This window comes from Alternaria burnsii (assembly GCF_013036055.1).
Source record: "Alternaria burnsii strain CBS107.38 chromosome Unknown 725, whole genome shotgun sequence".
Classification (NCBI taxonomy): Eukaryota; Fungi; Ascomycota; class Dothideomycetes; order Pleosporales; family Pleosporaceae; genus Alternaria; species Alternaria burnsii.
The window spans coordinates 324,220-338,023 of NW_024066123.1; the positions used below are offsets into that span (position 1 = coordinate 324,220).

The 13,804-nt window shown below is 52.2% G+C and overlaps 5 protein-coding genes across 5 annotated transcripts; 2 read left to right on the forward strand and 3 right to left on the reverse strand.

The window, feature by feature from the left end:
- Window positions 1-98: 98 nt before the first annotated feature.
- Window positions 99-1,857, forward strand: GT037_009720 (zip-domain-containing protein; the record flags this gene model as incomplete). The annotated part of the gene is made up of 3 exons (XM_038934767.1): window positions 99-357; window positions 417-578; window positions 635-1,857. The coding sequence occupies 3 exons, from the start codon at window positions 99-101 to the stop codon at window positions 1,855-1,857; spliced, it is 1,644 nt and encodes a 547-aa protein (XP_038782568.1).
- A 383-nt stretch (window positions 1,858-2,240) lies between these two features.
- Window positions 2,241-3,179, reverse strand: GT037_009721 (uncharacterized protein; the record flags this gene model as incomplete). The annotated part of the gene is made up of 1 exon (XM_038934768.1): window positions 2,241-3,179. One exon carries the CDS (start codon window positions 3,177-3,179, stop codon window positions 2,241-2,243), a length of 939 nt encoding a protein of 312 aa, XP_038782569.1.
- Window positions 3,180-4,336: 1,157 nt separating this feature from the next.
- On the reverse strand, window positions 4,337-6,404 carry GT037_009722 (ribosome biogenesis protein pescadillo; the record flags this gene model as incomplete). Its single annotated transcript, XM_038934769.1, has 2 exons — window positions 4,337-6,327; window positions 6,380-6,404. The coding sequence occupies 2 exons, from the start codon at window positions 6,402-6,404 to the stop codon at window positions 4,337-4,339; spliced, it is 2,016 nt and encodes a 671-aa protein (XP_038782570.1).
- Window positions 6,405-6,609: 205 nt separating this feature from the next.
- GT037_009723 (cdc91 cell division cycle 91-like protein) lies at window positions 6,610-9,131 on the forward strand (the record flags this gene model as incomplete). The annotated part of the gene is made up of 6 exons (XM_038934770.1): window positions 6,610-6,766; window positions 6,814-7,081; window positions 7,129-7,748; window positions 7,800-8,015; window positions 8,356-8,498; window positions 8,628-9,131. 6 exons carry the CDS (start codon window positions 6,610-6,612, stop codon window positions 9,129-9,131), a joined length of 1,908 nt encoding a protein of 635 aa, XP_038782571.1.
- A 517-nt stretch (window positions 9,132-9,648) lies between these two features.
- GT037_009724 (DNA mismatch repair protein MutS) lies at window positions 9,649-13,397 on the reverse strand (the record flags this gene model as incomplete). The annotated part of the gene is made up of 3 exons (XM_038934771.1): window positions 9,649-12,927; window positions 12,984-13,021; window positions 13,076-13,397. The coding sequence occupies 3 exons, from the start codon at window positions 13,395-13,397 to the stop codon at window positions 9,649-9,651; spliced, it is 3,639 nt and encodes a 1,212-aa protein (XP_038782572.1).
- Between the last annotated feature and the right edge of the window lie 407 nt (window positions 13,398-13,804).

A 13,804-nucleotide genomic window follows, 5' to 3' on the forward strand; every position in this document is an offset into this window, starting at 1 on the left:
GCTCGCGCTCTACCGACTAGATTACTGTCACTACTACAAAACGCACCTTCCATCGTCTCCCTATCTAGAAAGGAGGGCTTGGCTACCGAGGTCCCAAAATGAACTGCCCTTCCAAAACCGATGAAGACATCCTTTGGCATCCGGAATGGAATCAGAGTCCGCCACGCTTCGCTGCTGATCTGACGACTTGTGAGGACCTAAACGGCATCGCGAATGCAAGGGAATTAGGAGAAGCAGACCGGTTGCGCAGCGGCACACAGAGTCTCCGGCGCTGTGGAATCGATGATTCCAATGCTCAAGAGATGGAGAAGAGACCGCCGAACACTACGGGCGAGGGTGTCAAAGGGTCCCTAAACGGTATGTTGCAGTTTTCCGATAACTCGGAAATGAAGGTTGCGATGCTGACTCGTCTAAAGGACCTTGCACCCGAACAACCAGACATGTGAGCGAGTACCAAGGTGGCCTCACCGCCACTATCGTCAGCTGGTCAAAGTGGCTAGTATCAGTACTGTGTACTTCAATTTTGATATCCTGGGCTAGCGGCAACCTGTCCGCTCCCAGACTTTTCTTGCCCAAAGGTATGACGGAACAACTCGTTTTGCGTCAAAGCGTCACTACTAATAACGGATTCCAGATCAATCATTTCAACGTCTCCCAAGGCGAAGTACCTGCGAAGATGGCAAAGCGCAGCCCAACTACGATCTGGGCCTGCATGTCGCTGGTCTCTTCATTATTCTCTTCGTATCCGGCACTGGATGTGCCTTCCCAATGCTCGTACTCAAATTCCCCCGGCTGCGCATTCCACCTGCCTTCCTTTTCGGCGCAAAGCATTTCGGTACTGGTGTCTTAGTCGCGACCGCATTTGTCCATCTACTCCCCACCGCTTTTGGCTCACTGAACGATCCATGTCTGTCAAGTTTCTGGACCACTGACTACCAGGCTATGCCAGGCGCTATCATGCTAGCTAGTGTGTTTTTCGTCACATTAATTGAAATGATTTTTTCTCCGGCCCAGCATGTCTGCGGTGGTAACGAGGGCGCGGAGGCTGTGTCTCGCCGAAAAGAAGAGCCAAAGCACGAGACTACCGAATCGCCGGCTCCACCACAACCAGCAATGCAGAGGACGTACTCCGAATCTAGCATGCGAGTCCGCGATCTAGGCGTCTTGCGTGGAAGAGTTGGGAGCATCAGTAGGACACTCTCCCGCTACCGCGAAGACGGCCAAAGACTTGACGCGATTGAATCTGTTGGTGGGTCTGCAGCGGAAATTCCAGGTGCTCATAGCAAGGAAGACAGTGATGAGTATGCTATCGAACAGGACCAAGAAACTGGAGAGCACAACCATGTGCTCACACCCGAGCAAATCCATAAGAAAGCTATTATGCAAGTTTTTCTCTTGGAAATGGGTATCCTGTTCCACAGCATCTTCATCGGAATGTCACTTGCCGTTTCCGTTGGTAACGACTTCACCGTATTGCTCATTGCCATTGTCTTCCATCAAACTTTTGAAGGCCTCGCTCTCGGTGTACGTATCGCAGACATCAACTGGAAGCCCCGCGCTGCACAGCCCTGGCTCATGGCTCTCGCATACGGTTGCACTACACCAGGCGGCATGGCAATCGGTATAGCAACTCACACCCTGTACTCTCCCGACTCTGAAGTTGGTCTTCTCGTCGTCGGCATCATGAATGCTATTTCCGCGGGTTTCCTCGTCTACGCAAGTCTTGTGGAACTCATGTCGGAGGATTTCTTGAGCGACGAGAGTTGGAAGGTGCTCAGGGGAAAGCGCAGGGTGTATGCGTGTTTGCTTGTGTTCTTGGGAGCCTTCCTCATGAGTTTGGTGGGGGCTTGGGCGTAGAGAGGTGGATGTAGTAGACACGATGGTAGGGGCAGCATTGAAATCGGATGGAGACCCGCTGGGAAGAAGGAGAGTAGAAGATGGAGGTGGAAAAGAGATACCGGATGGAGGAGAGGGAACACAAGGAACCTGGAGGACGAAGCGAACAAAATGTAGATAGACGTGAGGCGGACACAACCTTTTAACTATCATTACACTCATTATAGGGTCGTGTTTGCAATCATTGGCCGCAGGATGGGAGAAATTATGTAGGTTCAGAACCTCTGACTATATATACAAGAAACAGAGTCGATCGCCACTGGCCACTACAGCACAACCATTGGTAGCCATCACAGTGAGCAATGATCTTTCGTTCAGACATCAACGATGCAGTGTAGTCTCCATTACCTCATCACACACTCCGCCATGAGATGGCACATTGGGAATTCCGCCTCGCCCTTCCCTTGCGTAAGCACACTCCCTCTAGGCGCCTCCGCATCCAGCGTCCTGCTCATAACCAGCAGCCCCTTGGTCCACTCACTCCAACTGACCACGCCATCTTGCACCCTGATTAATGCCTTCTCCTTCGACTCCCCAGGGGAAGGAACAGCAAGAAACCTTGGGTGAGGATGCGTTGGCAGATGATACTCATGTGCCGTCATCCTTACTTCCCTCACGAATTTCTTGAACTCAGGATCCCCGCTGCCGTTGTTGAAGAGAAACGTGTTCAATCCAAACTTATGCTCAGCAAGCGCATTTTGGATTGCGAACGAATGTGCCAAGCATAGACCCACGCTCACATTCCCCCGTTTCCTCTTCACCTCGGCATCCATGAGTTGTGTCAGACACACCACCATATCAAGCGGTATCTGACCCGCGACCCTCTTTCCTTTTTTACTCTTGAGCGCCCCGTCAACTGGTTCCCATAGTATCTGGATATCGTACTTTGCCACCTTTTTCAACCATGGGAAAGATTTGGCCATTTTGTTCAGATGCGTTGAGATTTTCTTGTTCCAATCCACCTGCACAAAGTTGTTGACGCGTCCGTGGAAATGTACTCCAATTTGAAGGGTAATCGCGTTGCTGAGGAGATGCGAGGAGTATTCTAGACTTTCGGGGAAAGTGGCCCGTGGGAGTGAGAGCAGGGAGGTTGAGCCATGGTGTGTGGGAATGAGGTTGATGGTGGTATGTTTGCAGGTGAAGGTTTTCAGGCCCAGAGGGAGGTGTGAGTTTAGAGATGTTGAGTTGGGAGGGGGGATAGAAAGGTAGGAGTAGATCTCGTTGCGGAGCTCAGGTGGGAGGTTGGGGAAGAGAGGAGTTGCCAAGGGCATGCTGGAGGCCATATCTGGTCGTTTTGTGTGAAGTTTGAAGCGTTGCAGGCGGATACCTGGATTTTCAAATGCTCGATAGGATGGGCCGATAGTCGCGTTGCTGACTTCAGATTCCTGGTATCGAGTCCGGCAGAGTGAGATGTAGATGCGAGACGCGGACTAGGTCGTGATACCACCAACGAACCAATCTTCAAGCAGAAGTTGGGTGACCACAGCCGAGCCTGTTGGCTTGAAGATACAATAGTGATTGTCCGAGTGAACGCGAGATCACGTGACAGCATAGCCTGTTGCCCCAGGTGAAAGCAATGACCAGGAACGCTCATACCATGTCAGCTTTGCTTCTGCCATGCTTCAAGGAATTCTATACCTTTGACAAAAACTATTGCTATTGGTACTTGGAAGAAAGTAAAAATCTGGACAAGAACAATTTTTCCGTCCGAAGTGGTGCTATTCGGCAGCGGCTCGGCACTTTGCGCTTTTAGGTAGCGGCGACGATGGTGGATCGGGTACTAATATATGTATGCGGGTCTCTCGTTATGGGTTCATCTTCTCGTTTTAGCTCTTTGTGTCTAGCGACGTTGTTGGACCCTTTGATGGCGTTTTCTGAGGAGGGTAGACAGAGAAGACTGCTGTGGACAAGACATACATTTTGAGTTTGACCTGACGCGCAGGTTTGAAGATGGGCTTATACCATGGTATGTATGCCAACTAGATAGGACGTTCCACGGTCAACTGTGGTTGAGTTTTGACAATAGCGTTGCTCAACCATTATGGTGCAGAGTTTGCAAGCAAAGTAAGACTACATGGTGTTGGTTGAGATGTTGGTGATATATAAGTGTTACTGCAATTAAAATGTGAGCATCGATCACAGTAGGTGCAGAAGCGTCGTTGTTATACCTCTGCTTGAGTCATCGAATATTGATGAGTCTCTTGATCAAAGATGGCTGCGCCACCCGTCTGACAGCCCCCGTCTGTGCGTATGCTCATCACCAATCACAGCATACTTGGTCGGGATGTGTATACAGACAGCTACGGCCATGACTTGGAGCCAGTATAGGTATCGCATTTTACTACATGCAACATATAGAGTTATCGTTAAGCGCCCAAAACTCCTGCCCAAATGAACGCCGGCCCAAGCTTTTGATGCATCGCATACATGTCACTCAGGCCTATATGGCCTCAGCAGCAGCCTTGGCCTTCTCGACCTTTGCGCGCTTCCTGCGCAAGCTCTCGGATTCATTAGCACGCTTGTCTTCACCGTATTCGATACGCTTGAGGAGCTTGCGCTTCTTGTTGGACAACATCATCTTCTGCCTCTCACGCTCCTCCTCTTCCGCGCGCTTCTTCTTCTCGGCCTTCTTGCGGATGGCGGCGTTCTCCTCTTTCCTCGTCGGCTTCTTGACCTCGAGCTTCTTGCCAAGGGCTTCGGCTTCCAGTTCACGCTGATGCTGGAGACGAGCAGCTTCTCCTTCTGAAATGTCTGATTCAGCGTCAGAGTCGAGGCCGTCAAACTCTTCACCTTCATCAGCCTCATCAGATTCCTCGCTGTCATCTTCCGAGTCGTCAGCGACATCCATGCCTTCGCCAACTTCGACTGAGCCCTCGCGGTCAACAATGGCATCCATGTCCTCATCTCCGTCAACGTCGAAGGCTTCCTCGTCCTCGTCACCCTCGTCTTCAAACGCCTCGGCCTCACCCTCTGGTTGTTGCGCAGCGAGGGGAAGGTTGGGGTCGTATTCGCCCTTCTTGGGCTTGACCCAAGGGCTAAGATGCGGCGGCAGGTCTGCGCCAGGGGAGTAGTGGTCTGGTCGCAATAGCTTGCCCTGGTTGATACTGTCCCAAACCCATTGTGGCTGGACGTAGGTGCGTCCAGGCATCATGGAGTAGGGCCATTGAACCTTGGGAGCAGCAGCGTCCTCGTCATCTCCGTTAGACGTGCCGTTGGATAGAGCGGGTCGGTCGACAATCTGATGAGTGATGTTCGGGTCCGACTCGTTCGTTGTGAAAGCACCGTCGCCGAGAGTTCCATCCCAACCAACTCTCTTGCAGCCAAACGCCTTCAATATAAACTCGAGCGATGCTCTGGGTGTCTCTCGCGATAGGTAAAAGGTGAAGGGCGCGAAGAGGGAAGCAATCTCGGCACTGCTTGCTTGCGGCTGGGGTAGGATGTCGGCATCGGGCGCAGTCGGCTCGAACTTGTCAATCTCGTCGTTAGCCTCCTCCTCATCGTCCTCAGTAGCAACCTTGGCTACAGCTGTGGTGCTCTCCTCCTCATCAACATCAGACATGGCTCCAATCCTGTCCGCTATCGCCTGTGCCTCGGGGTTGATCTCAGCATCCTCGTCGTGTCCATTAGTCGCGTCGTTGGCAGTAGCCTTGCCCTCGAGCTGGAATGCAGCCAGCTCGCCACCTTGTTCGTCGCTCTTTGCGTTGAACTTGGGTGGGTATACCAGGCCGACTGATGTGTAGAGGCGGTAGTTGACAAAGCCGAGAAGAGTGGTGTAGAACTCGACAAAGGTGCCCATGATCCTGAAATCGATGTCGCCACCGGTTCGCTGGACGAACCTGTATGGTACGAGCCAAAGGATGTCCTGACCTTGGATTGTCGCCTGGTAGTAGATACCCTTGATAGAGAGGAAGGACTTGCGGAGGGCGTGGGAGGTGATTACATAGTGCTCGAACTCGCGGGTCAATCGCTGGCAAAGGGCAATGGTCTTGGCAGGGACGTGGTCGCTCGAGGGGAGGTTGGCGAATAGGAAGAGCATAGAGAGGGCATCGTCGAGGTCACGCAGGGCGTCGACAAAGGTAGGGTAGCGCTCCTTGATGATGTGGTCGAGCTTGACCTTGGGCATGAGGTTCTTCTCGAGGCGCGATGCATCTCCCGACTCGCCGCGACCGAGAGCGCGACCAATCTTCTTTGCGACAGCCTTGTGCTCGCGGAACTTTGCCAACAGCGGCTCGTGGAGGAGATACTGGATGTCCTTTGTGTAGTAGAAGGTGGTGGCAGCGGTAGAGCCTCGTGAGACCTTCTTCTTGTTGCGCGGCTCACGGGGGTAGATTCCCTTGAAGATACATAGTCGTCTGAAGTCCGGGAGCGAGATCTGAAGCTTCTTCACGGCGCGCGTACGAGTGATGTAGTTCTTAGCCGCACCAGAGGTGCCTATGGATTGGTCAGCAAAAATGACATCTCGATCAGTTGTAGACGCGCATACCCTTCTTTTTTGAGCGACCAGCCATTGTGTTGTCTGTATAGAATCGCGATTCTGTCGATGCAGATGGTCGAACTTTTGGCGGGCGCAAAAAAGTTCGAGATGCGGCCAACTAGCGGACATGGATCCGGCATTAGCGCGCGACCAGGGTCCACCAACATGCATCTTGCCAGAACACCAGCGCCGAGGTGAAGACCCGCCATGGAGCCATGATTGCGTAGGAGAGAGTTACCATGGCCGTCAAGCAGCAGAACAACACGCACCAGAAGCTGCTGCTCTTCGGAGCCGCCGCAGCCGTGCGCTTGCTTCTCTTCACAGTCTTTCCCGCACTACCAGACCTCCTCGCAGGACGTGTCGAGGTGTCGACACCAGTGACGAGCTTCAAGAGATGTATGTATCCGACATGGAGTGTGTATACTATCACTGACACGTGATAGTGCAAGAGGGCGTCTTCCTCTACACCCATAATGTCTCCCCCTACGACGGCGGCGTATACCACCAGGCACCCCTCCTGCTGCCTCTCTTCTCCCTCTTCCCGAGCCCGGCACAGGCCCCTCTGGCCACCAACATCTTCTATACTATCGTCGACCTACTGAGCGCGAATGCACTGGCTCAAGTGGCGGAGAGCGGCTTCGCATCCGTCACGCGACTGTTCGCCTCGCCGCGGAAGGACTTGAAATGGAGCAGTACGGCCATCGCAGCAGGGTACGACTACTACACTCCTCTACAGGACACATGCTAACACCTCGAAGCTTCCTCTTCAACCCCTTCACCGTCCTGACATGCATCGCACGCTCTACCTCGGCCCTGACGAACCTCTTCATCCTCACAGCCATGGCCAAGGCCTCCCAAGGCGCCAGCTTCACCTTCATTCTATCCACGGCTTTTGCTTCTTACTTTTCGATGCACCCGATACTCCTCTTCCCTCCGCTGATGGTCCTCCTTTATGATGCAAAGACACTAAAGTCCAAGACTGCGCCAAATGTCACATCCTTCATCACAACCCATACTCTTGGCTTTGCAGGCGCAATAGGCGCCCTGCTCACAGGCTCCGCATTATTGATGGATTCATGGGACTTCCTGTCGGCCACATACGGTGTGCGTCTTCTCCTGCCAGATCTCACACCCAACGTCGGACTCTGGTGGTACTTCTTCATTGAGATGTTCGATTCCTTCCGCGAGTTCTTCCTTGGCGTCTTTTGGCTCCATGCGGCGTCGTATATGCCTGGCCTGACGATCCGTCTTCACAAGCAGCCATTGTTCGTAGCATGCTGTTTGACAGGCGTTTTTGCCATCTTCACTCCATACCCGAGCATAGCGGATGCTGCGCTCTACCTTTCTTTGGTGCCCATGTTCCGCCATCTATTTCCTCGTGAGTAGATGCCTTTCCCGCGAAACCGCGACAAAACTAACTATATCACAGTCATGCGTTATACCTTTTTGGCATCAGCGAGCATCCTGTATACGTCATTCTTGGGCCCCGCCTTCTACCACCTGTGGATCTATGCTGGATCGGGAAACGCCAATTTCTTCTATGCTATTACACTCGTCTGGAGTTTGGGATTATCCATCATCTTGGGCGACTCGCTCTATGCGGCACTGAGGGACGAGCTGGACGTGGAGAGACCCGAATTGCAGGGTAAGGAAGTGCGCAGGATTTAGCACGGCGGTATGCTGGCGTCTCCAATTGCCTCGAGAATATACTATACAAATTGCACAAATCTTCAAGCCGGACTCACTTGCGCGCTGTGCTGCCCTACAGTTTCCTGCTGGAGCTTCAAAGACAGAGTGAAGGCGTCTTTTCTCTCCTCTTCTAGGTTGCCTAGCCACTCTCACCACGCGCTCAAATCTCACCAAACTGTCAACTTCACCGCTAATTTTAAGGGTCTTTCTACTTCTGTGGGATAGCATATAAAGAACGTATGCCCGCCTCTTCTAGTCTTTTCTTCCATCGCTCTTCCATTACTCTCTCGCGATAGCTTTGGCTCCAACGCACTTCCAAACACTTAACATACATCATATCTACAAGATCAACATGGCTGGTAATAAAGAGGTCAGCTTCTCACCTCGTGAGATGGAGGTCCTCGCCCTCGCCTGGCAGTGTATGGAGACGCAGCCCAAGGTATATACTTTCCAGCGCCACCACTAACTCCCCCAATCCTCATTATGTCAATGCCTAGCACTCTCAACATACTCTTTGTCACTTCATCTTCTGCTAATCTATTACTCATACTAACACGTCCATGCCTAGATCGACATGCACAAACTGGCTTCCCTCACCGGTTACACCGTCGGCTCCGCCGGCGTAACATTCGGCAAGATCAAGACCAAGATCAAGCTCCTCGGCGAGTCTCTCTCTACAGACGGTCCTACCACCCCCAAGAAAGCCGGAGGTCCGGGTCGCAGCAAAGCTACATCTACTCCAACTTCTACTCCTAAGAAGCGTGGTCCCCCTACCTCTTCCAGCACACCCGCCAAGCGTGCCCGAAAGGGCGCCCGTCAGCCAACTTCATCGCCATCCGAGGACGTTTCGGCAGCCGATGACGACGGTGACGATGATGAAGACTTTGGTGGTCTGGTAGACAAGAAGGTCAAGATCAAGAAGGAGGAACCGGGCTTCGAGGAAGGTTCTGGTTTCCTTGAGAACGGTAGTGGTAGCGCAAGCTACGGTTTCCTCGACGGCATTGAGAACTTTGGTGGTGGTGTTGGTGGAGGTAGGAATGCAGCTACTGGATACAGGAAGTCAGTTGCTTAAGATGAGGAGGAGTAGAACGAAGAGATGGGGAGACCACTAGGTGGGCGGAGGAGGAAGGGGAAAAGTTCGTGTAGTGTCTTAGAATCGGGTCTTAACAAGGCGTTCAGCGATATGGGTACGACATCTGGTACGAGCATCCTGAGGCTCTAGCGACTACAAGTAGCATTCGCCTCATACACGCTCCTGCGTATAGTGCGGCATGACTACTACTACTACATCATGAATAACTTGCTTCGATGTCACTCCGGTATATATAACCCTCGAGTAGTTCACAGACTTCTGCGTGATAGTTGGCAGTGCGAAACAGCATGAAAATCATCAGGCTGCTATATCATTCTTAGAAGGTTGATTGACATACGATACGCTAACTGACAGTACATGATTACAGTGCGAACGCTAAATCGACCGAAATCTGGTACCCCGTCCCATATGAATATATCCCATAAGCCTTACCAACTCGACCGTTGTACGCCTTTTACCATATCTTACACACTTCCCTGGACGACACCATACACATTTATAGCGCAGAGATGGCCTCGAGCAGCACATCCAGCGCCCGATCACCGACTCCCTCCAAGCCCTCCCTCAGCGTCCAAGCAACGTCGCTCTGCAGACCCAGCGGCACATAAACACCGCCCTCATCCTTGTTGACCTCCATCCTCTCCCCCAGTCTACTAGTGTGCTCCCATTCCCTAGCCGCCTTCTCTGCATTCTCAATGACTTTGTTCGGAATGCCGCACATGGCTGCACAGTGCATACCAAAACTACCTTCAGCCACGCCCTGCTCCAATTTGTAGAGGAAGGTGATGGACTTCGATGCATCGTCGACGTGGATACGCATACGCTTGTTCTCGACCTCAGGGTGGAACTCGAATTCCTTGGCCAAAGACCGATAGTGGGTGGCGAAGAAACCGACACAGCCTACGCGTGAACTGATGTCGTGTAAAACAGCTTGTGCAACCGCGACACCGTCGTAAGAAGATGTTCCACGACCGAGCTCGTCGAGGATGACAAGGGAGCGAGGTGTAGCTTCCGAAAGGATCTTCTGTGTCTCAGAGAGCTCAACAAAGAAGGTAGATTGGGCAGCAAAGATGTTGTCGTTGGCGCCGAGACGGGACATGATGCGGTCGACTGGAGTGAGTCTAGCTGATGTGCAGGGTAGGTAGCATCCCACCTGTGCGAGGATGACCGCGATACAAGTCATGCGAAGGATGGTAGATTTACCTGCTGCGTTTGCACCAGTGAGCAGACTGATGTTGGCAGAGTCGCCTCCTAGCCTGATGTCGTTGGGGATGAAGTCGTCGACTGTATTGAGCATGCACGGGTGGCGGAGTTCTTCAAACTCAACGACAGTACGATTGCCCTCTTCGAAAACAGGACGGCAGCTAGGCTCTCCAAGTGAAGCAGATGCTTTCGCAAGACTGATCAAGCAATCTAGCTGAGCAATAATCTTGACGGCCGCAAGCCAGACCTTGTAGTCCTCATCAAAGCGTTGACAGAAGCGAGTGGCAACTTCCCTGGTGATCTGGCCATGCGTCTCCTGTGCTTCTTGTAGTGCTCGTACTAGCTTTCGAAGCTCAGGTGTGTAGTATCGAGTAACCTTGGCAGTGGCTGACATTTGGTCCCAGCTGTTGGGAACTTTGACCTTCTTGGGCACCTCCAGCTGGTAAATCTCCTTGCCGATGTCGTTGTATTGAACAGCGTTTGAATTGAGCTCTTTCCGAACCTTCTTTAACAATACGTCCAAGTTAGCTTTGCAAGTGTCGATCTCCTGCTGGCTGTTATCAAAGTCCTCTTCAATGCCAGGCTCGGGAATGAGAAGTCCTTCTTTCCGGGCGATGTCTCGATCGAAGGCTGAGTTCCATTTCTCCAGTGATGCAGCCAAATCAGGCATGGAGGAGATGAGTTGTCCAATAAGACCCTCGCCTTCGCCGAATTGCTTCAACAAGCTGATAGTATACTCAATCTGCTCAAAGCCTTCCAACACTTTGAGAAAGTCTTGTGCCCTACATCGGCCCGCATGTACGCGAGAGATGAGACGTTCAAGATCTGGCAATTTACTGAGAGACGCGCTGAAGTTTTCCATGATGGTAGAGTCGGCATTCAGCGCATCCACGGCGTCCAAACGCGCATTGATCTTGGTCGCATCTGCAAGAGGGTGGCATACCCACTGCCTGAGTAATCGCTTACCGAACGGAGTAATGCAGCGATTGAGCATGGCAAACAAAGTGCCTTCAGTGGATCCATCGAATGTGTTGGCGAATATCTCCAGATTGATCAAGCTTTGACCATCAAGAACCAGACTGGTAGCCTTCCGTATGGGGTCGTACCATTGGAAGTTTCCAAGTGTGACAAGATCGCGCTCAATCATCAAGGACCGCAGGTATTGTAGAAGAGCACCGAATGATGACATGACCAGTTCTTGTTCTCGAGCTTCGCGGAGAACTGGCGGCCAAGCCTCGACATTGTCTTCTGTAGGTGACTCAAAGTAGTTGTTCGCTTCCAATTCGCGAATGGTGATGTCCGCTGGCCAGAACTCCTTGTTAGGCTTCAGGTAGTTCCAGATTGTTGTGGGTGGTGTATTGTTCTTGAGTATTCGTAGAGCTTTCGCAGATACACAGGACTTTTCCAGGAGTAGCTCGCCGGGTCTCATCTGCGCAATGAGGGTTTCGAACTTCGTCATGTCGATATCGTCGGTGAACTCGCAGAGTTGGAATTGGGCAGTAGCAGTGTCGACGAACGCTATTCCGAACGCTGGCAGGTTGTTGCGGTCGATCTCCTTGATGGCCATACAGTATGTGGACATTTCGCTCTGAAGCATGCCTGTGTCTACAAGTGTACCGGATGTGAGTACTGTAGCGAGCTCTCTTCGAATCACTTTGTTCTCCTTGCCAGCCTTCTTCGGAGTCTTGCCCTTGTCGTCGCGTTCGCGCATCTCTTTGCCCAAAGCCGACTCCATCTGGTCAACCCTAGCAACTTTGTGCCCTGCCGCTACAAACTGTGTTGCCCACATGTCCAGCGAGGCTTCTGGTACACCCACCATCCTCATGTTGACCCGATCGGTCAGCTTGAGGTCGAAGAGCTGGTGGCCTATCGAGGCGTCTTTCTCGTAGAGCTCGTAAAATTTGCCTTTCTTGAAAAAGACAACGGTATCCCACCACTTGCTCTTGATCTCCCAATACTGCGTCTCGAAAGCTGAGAACTTGCCCCAAGCGCCCGGGGGAATATAAAGTGTACGGGGGTCGTAGTCTGGGTGATCAACCGGATGCCGATCAGCGTCCATTTGGTGCGCGAGCCATGGATATCTCGTCTCAGGTTCTGATGCACTCGGTCGCTCTTTCGTCTTCTTACTGGGGTCCTTCTTAGTCGCTTGTATTGACGTGCGTGGCTTGAAGACCATTGGATTCTCGGGATCATAGATCCATTGTTGTGCAGTCGACGTGCTAGTCATTACAACATCTCCATCGTCTTCATCGTCCTTTGCCTCGATTATAGGCGGCGATGATGCGGGAGCTGTCCTGACACGACTCTTAGGCGCTGCTGAACGTTTGCGTTTCTTCGACACAACCTCCTCGTCAGAATCATCTGCAACAACGAAGTCTTCCATATCGTCCTCATCTTCTTCCTCAAGCATAGCCTTCTGTGTGGCCGCGTCTAATCCGAATTCGTCGTCTGAATCGTCGTCGACAACGACACGCTGGCGTTTTGTCGCTCTGCCTCTAGCATTGTTCGCAATTGGACCCAATACGTCCTCTTCTTCGTCATCGGATTCGGCATAGTTGACCGGCTTTCGTGCCTGCGTGAAAATGTTAAGGAGAGCGGTCATAATGCACAATGGCACGTTGCACGTACCTTGCGTGTTGGGCTACTGGGAGTGACATCTGCGGGCTCTGGTAGTACGCTGTCAGTTACGGAATCGAATTTCAGGACACGCAATAACACACCATTCTCCTTGTTCCTACCCCTTCCTATTGTCAACTCGTGTTCTTGTTTGATGGGACTCGAGTAGTCGGGAGCATCGCTGCTCGGCACAGGTGTGATGGCTGCGGGCGGATCATTGAACGCCTTCTTGGCCAATTTTGATGTTGGAGTCTTGTTGACTGGTGTGGCATCGGATGGCGCGGGGCTTGGTGAGTTGGTAGACTTCTTTTGGAAGAAACCCAAGATGGACTTTTGGCCCTTTGCCGATTGCGACGCGGAGGCGGGCTGCTTCTTTTGTGAAGCGCGAGGCGTTGACATCTCATTTCCTTCGACGCCGCGAGCCATGGTTGTCGTGGTGTTACAGTGTGGGGAGTGAAAGTAGTGAGAGTTTGAGACTATCAACGGCTGTGACTGCCATACTCCGGGGAAGGAAGGGACGCGTCGGACGCGTTGCGCTAGTCCGCGTCTGTACTTAAGTGTCTTGGCAGATGATGCAACGCGCGGGTGCTTCATCTAGCTGCTACATGTGCTATGAACAAGAGCGATCACATCAGTGATAGTAACACAGCAATTCAGTCGGAGTGTCTTTGTTGTAGCTATTGCTTTGATTTATTTTGTTATCCTATGGCAAATGCACAGGTACTCTATGTTTCGTAGCGTGTCGAGTTCAGCCATGCGACATGTCCAACACAGGCAGCGCATCGGTACAAGCTCGACCTTCAGGGTCTGCTTGCAAACGCGCCCGTTCGTAG